This window comes from Mus pahari, chromosome 5 (genome assembly GCF_900095145.1).
Source record: "Mus pahari chromosome 5, PAHARI_EIJ_v1.1, whole genome shotgun sequence".
Classification (NCBI taxonomy): Eukaryota; Metazoa; Chordata; class Mammalia; order Rodentia; family Muridae; genus Mus; species Mus pahari.
Window position 1 is genome coordinate 164,867,396 of NC_034594.1, and position 6,000 is coordinate 164,873,395.

At 34.7% G+C, this 6,000-nt stretch overlaps 1 protein-coding gene across 1 annotated transcript in view; it reads right to left on the reverse strand.

Annotated features, from left to right (window-relative positions):
- The window catches only part of Syt14 (synaptotagmin 14), a 142,277-nt gene that overhangs the window by 132,852 nt on the left and 3,425 nt on the right, over positions 1-6,000 (reverse strand). Inside the window, exon 2 of the mRNA XM_021198403.2 lies at positions 345-392. Coding sequence (XP_021054062.1) covers positions 345-392 — 48 coding nt within the window. The remainder of the gene's footprint in view (positions 1-344; positions 393-6,000) is intronic.

Genomic DNA, 6,000 nt, shown 5'->3' on the forward strand with positions numbered 1-6,000 from the left:
CAGAACAGAAGACAATTATAGACCCAAAGCACCCAGCATCCAGATTCTGAAAGGGAACAGAAATCAAACCCTCTGTTCTCTGCCTACTCGTACCAAAATTAAAAAAAAAAAAAAAAAAAAAAGATAGAAACCAGACTTTATTAGTCCATCAAAATGAAATATGTAATCCTCAGTAGCTACATAATAAGCAACATGGATTCAAGGTACGCTAAAATTTATAATATACAGATGAGAGTTGATATCTATTAAATTATATGCCTTATATATCCAAATTATCATACTAAAATTTACTATATCCTGGGAAGCACTCAGTATTTAAATATCCATGTAGAGGATTGGCCTACCTTTTCTAATACAGATAAGTTCATGTACTCCACAGGTTCTCTCTCCACCTATTAAAAAAAAAAAAAAGTTTATTAGCAACCAAAAATGAAGAAAATGGCCTCAGTTTGACTATTTCAAAGAACCATGCCGAACAGTCACCTAAAAATGATCTTAGAAAAAAAGCTCCCTAATTATTTTCTTGAAGGCTAGTGAAACTAAATACAACACTGAATTTTCCTTAATAATTTTCTTCATTTCCAGAAATGAAGGCTTTATCATTTTTGAAACAAAGATGCTTCCTTTATTCAGTAGGCTAGTCCAGTTGGAAAGGAGAGGAGAAAACTATCATCATTTCTTACGTGGCCCTTCTGATCACCTGGAAGGAAGCATAGTCAGAGAGGACACACTTTGTTCCTGAGCCCTAACATATGCAAGCCAGTTACTTCAAACGTCAACACTGTACAAGCATCAGTTATATTATAGAAGCTATAAAGGGAAGTGTGGCCCTTCCCCACCCTCAGCTACCCACTCTTACAAATTTCTAAGAAGACAAGCGTAATAGACAACATGACAAAAATAATAATATTACAGCCCTGTGCCTCCACCTCACCCCCCCCCCAAAAAAAACCTCTTATTTCTTTGGAAATTTTTTTCCTAATCTCATTTTTCACATCTCTAGTGGTCAGGAAAACACAAATACAGGAAAGTACACACATTTATAAAGCCCTATGCAGTCAGCTATCACAACACATACAAACCAAGGCTAGACATAGCAGTTAGCCACCAATTCTGAATCTACTCATCTTCATAAGCACTGCCATATCTACAAAAGATGAACTCCCCTGAGTTCTGGCAGTAAGGCTGCTTCATCTGCTTATAGTATACAAATGAAATTGCTAAATAGATACTTTTGAGTCTTACTATTTCCAGTACACTTGTGATTATTACTTGTATACTGTATTGTGATTCATTCACTTTCACTGCTATGCAAAATTCTACTGTGTTTAAATACACATAAGTATACACTTAAGTCTGTGTATATTTATACATATATAAACTTCAGTTCACAAACATTTAGACTGCCTTGAGTTTAGGTTTGTATTAATATTGCTCTAGGCCTTTTTAAGTCTGCCTCTTTAATACACATGTGCATGCCTTTCTCCTGGTTATATACCAAAAAGAACTGTTGGATATATCTGCCAAAATAATGACAAATACTGCAACTTTGTGGTATGCATATACAATGGCATGGTATAGACTCTATAGAGACTACTTTGATATTTGCAACAGTAGAATAAGTGGTGAAAACAGTAATCTGAGTGAAATATACCAGTGAATATATCTTTTAAAACTGAGAAGACATTAGTCAAACAAGTGAGAATTCACTCAATTTTAATGGACTATTTTCAAGATACTAGAAAAATCAAATGATAGGAATAACTATAATTTGGATCGAGGTCTATGATGTTTTCATAGGTTACTTGAACTATTTCTTATATACAGTAATTAAACCACATTCTCTAAATGTAACATTTATAACTTAAGTTTGAGTTACATACTTTATTCACAGAACCAGATTATACTTTTTGACATCTATTATTAAAAAGCAAGATTCTCTTGGGTTGAATAGATGCCTCAGCAGGTAAAATTACATTCTGTTCTTGTAGAGGACCAAAGTTCAGTTCCTGGGACCCATGTCTGGTAAATTCTAAGTACCTTTAACTGTAATTCCAGGAGACCTGATGCCCTCTTCTGACCTTGGACAAATACATTCAAATTCACACACACACACACACACACACACACACACACACACAAGCTTACTCTCTCTCCATATTATTTCAAAATAAATAAATAAAAATAAATCCTTAAAACTAAACTCTCAATATATTCAATATAAATTGGTTATTTTATCTAATGCCCCTAATCCTAACAACAGTTTTTACAATGCTGAGTAGTAACAAAACAAAGAAACAAAAACCCTGCGGGATGACAAGAAAAACGATTTTATATATATAATATTTTTTTTTACTTATTTATTTATTGGGCTTGTGTATTGTGTCCCTGAACATGCATTTTGCCACAGTGTACATATGAAAGTGAAAAGATAACGTGTGAAAGTGTGTGCTCTCATTCCATCATGTGGGTTCTGAAAATTGAACTCAGGTCATTAGGCATGGCAGCAAAAACCCTACTCCAGTGAGCGATCTCTCACCTGCCCTTTGGTAAGTACTCACTTTACCTATATTAAATAAAAGGACTTCAGTTTCAAAAGCTAGTTAAATAATGACTACATCTTAAACTTAGCTGGTAACTTCCAATCTGTCAAAGTACTTATTTTTAAAATCACGCAACTAACATAAGAGACCATAACTTGAAAACAAACATAGCTAGCTTATTATTTTATAGTACAAACAAAGTAAAACACTAGTGGTTAAAGTTTCTCAAGAATGCTAGTTAGTGTTAAAAAAAATTCAAATACTGCACTTAATAATGAAATTAATTAAGAAGTTAAAATGAGTCAGGCAGGGGTGGCATATGCCTTTAATCCCCGAGTTTGGGAGGCAGAGGTAGGTAGATCTCTGTGAGTTTGAGTCCAGCTTGGTCTATAGAGCTAGTTCCAAGATGGCCAGGGTTACACAAAGAAACTTTCTCTCTCAAAAAAACAAAAACAAACAAACAGACAAAAACAAAAACAAAGTTAAAATGAATTTTTTTCACTTACCCAAAAAAATAAGAAAATTATGAAATTGCTTTTCAGTGCTTTAAGGTAGTTTAAATAAAGTGAACTTCATAAAAACTGTATTTGGAGGTAATATGAGCACTGATCTTGAAATAATAATCTTAGCAACATGAAATTGATACATATAACACTTCAGGTATCAGTCACCTCAGGCAATTCCATGTAAGAACAAGACAAACGTAGCACTGTCCTCTACAGTGGCAAAAGACAGATAAGAAAATAGGAGTGCGGGGCATACATGTGCTGTGATTGTGTACCTTCATGTGTTTGTATATGAATGGACACACGACTGTGAATGTGCCTGCTACATAACTAGGATATTTTGGAGACAGGGAGGAAAATCATAACATTACTTTCCTACATGTTTATGGAAGGGAAAATGCACCATCAAAGTACATACAGGTGTCAAAGATAGAATTAAACCCATGATTTAGTTCTTGTAAGAGTTCTTCTTGAAATTCACTTTATTCCCTCCACATATTAGCTTCACTGATTCATTCATGGTCAGACCCTGAAAAACTAAAAGTCTTACATTTCATCTCACCTAGAGATTCTTTTCCCATGTTTATCCATGAAAGTGGTCACAATCTGCAGATTCTGCTACTTACTGTACATAAGGAAAAACTTTAAACATTTCCTGTTTATGCCACTGACTGCCCCAAATCACCTTAACCTATTTAGACTCTAACTTCTAGATATATTTTTAGATTAATCCACAGTTTAAGCCATTTGCTCATATTAGTTTGGGTCCCTAATTTTAAAAACTGTGTTATAAATGAACACACACACTTTCAGAGTAGAGCCAGGCTTTAATTCTAAAGTCGGCACCATCTAATATGGTCTTTACAAATCTGTGTTTGTTAATGTGAAGGTAAGGTAAGAAAATGTAGTTATTATAAAGTAGTAATACTAATAACTCCAGAGCAGAAAATAGTTTTCATGTTTCATGGTCACTCTGCTAAATGGGAATACCTGCTGGAGATAGAGCAATGTCAATTCTGAAAAATTCAAAACCAAGTCCACAGCTAGTAGGAGGGAGGACACCATAGCACCACAGGTGTGTCTGTGATAGTCGTAAGAGGGAGAAGTGGGCGTCTATGATTGAATTTCAATGTTACGATGAGCTGTCCACGGTGAGTACCAAAAAGCATAAAGTTCAAAGAGAAAGTCAGGGTTTAGGCCTAGGAAACAGAAGACTCCTGAATGGCTTCTTTCTCTTCTTTGGCTCCTATTTTCATTGACTTTTGTAAATAATCCAGAATAAATGTTAGCTTGCTCGAGGATACACACTGTCCTTTCCTTTTATTTTTTAAACCCCTTAGGTCTCCAGATATCTAAGTTACCCTCCTAAATTGGCACTGCTACTATATAATTGTATAATTATAGTAAAATTAAAACAATCTAAACAGTCAAGTCCTCTCTGCATTTAGTCAGTGTCCCCTGCCTGAACTCGGGCACCCCATACTCACCATTGCCACAACATCACACAGAACTGCCATGTCTATTTGTACAGCACTAGCTTGTCAGGCAAACAAGATGGCTCAGTGGACACAAGCACTTGCAATGCAAGCCTGGCAAGCTGAGTCCAGTCACTGGATCCTACAGTAGAAGGAAAGAGCTCACACCTCGTGTCCTCTAGCCCCATGGTATGTGCTTTCTCTCTCTGCCGCTCCCTCCTTTCCTCTTTGCCACACACCCACATGCTAAATTTTAAAAATGTAGAAACAAAAACGTGCTCAACAGAGTATCTCATTTGACCCACATAAATTCCTGCGCATTTAATTAATAATTTTTCTAAATATACATTTTACCTTATAAAATTAAATTTACTGACAAGTTAATTCACTTTTCCAGTCACTGAACTACTCTTCAAATTGAAGCTCTGATTTTTGACTATTAGAAAGTTACTAACACAACACAATGAATCCCAATAAGTATGTGCTCACAAAAAGTACCACATAATAGAATCTTCTAGTTAACTGAAAATAAAAATCCTCTGTTTTGACTACACCAGATCAATTTTTTAAAACTGTAAATATGCATTGCTGTATGAGGCAGCAATAAAAATAATTTATTATTTCATTAATATTTATCTCATGATGAATTCAAAATACTATTTTGAATATGAAGTCTAGGTAGTAGTCTAGAAAATAAAAAACTGTTCTGAATATATGTATGACTCTTAGAAGTTTGTTTATAAATAAAAACTTGCTATATTATTATTATTTCTTCCTTCTAAAAATAATAAAGTTCCAATTTATTAGGTTTAACTTAAATATCACTCTGTGTGTGGGTGCATAATCTCAAAAATGTGAACTGGGGAGAAACTAAAAAAAAAAAATTTCTTAAGTGTATGAGCAGAAGTGTAAACACTAAAACAAAAGATTTGAGATGTAGATAAAAGAACTTAGTGTACTATAAAATGGAGTTAATATCCAGATTTCTAACTTGAATATCCAGCTTAATATTAAATGCCACTCAACCAGTGAATTTGCACAAAATAGGGTAGTATGAGAAGTATGAAGGAAAAATTTGTGGACAAAGAGACAACTTAAGATCATTCTGAATATTTTAAGGTATATATTTGGATTGTTACAGTACATCCAAGTGAGGATATCTACCTACTACTTAAAAATGTAAGTGAGGCTAGGTGGTGGTGGCCCACACTTTTGACCCCAGAACTCAGGAAACAAAAAATGGATTTCTATGAGTTTGAGGACAGCCTGGTCTACAAACTGAGTTCCAGGACAGTCAGGGCTATTACACAAAGAAATCCTGTCTTAAAAAACAAAGAAAGAGAGAGAGAGAGAGAGAGAGAGAGAGAGAGAGAGAGAGAGAGAGGAGGGAGGGAGGAAGAAAAAGAAGAAAGGAAGGAAGGAAGGAAGGAAGGAAGGAAGGAAGGAAGGAAGGAAGGAAAGAAAGAAAGAAAGAAA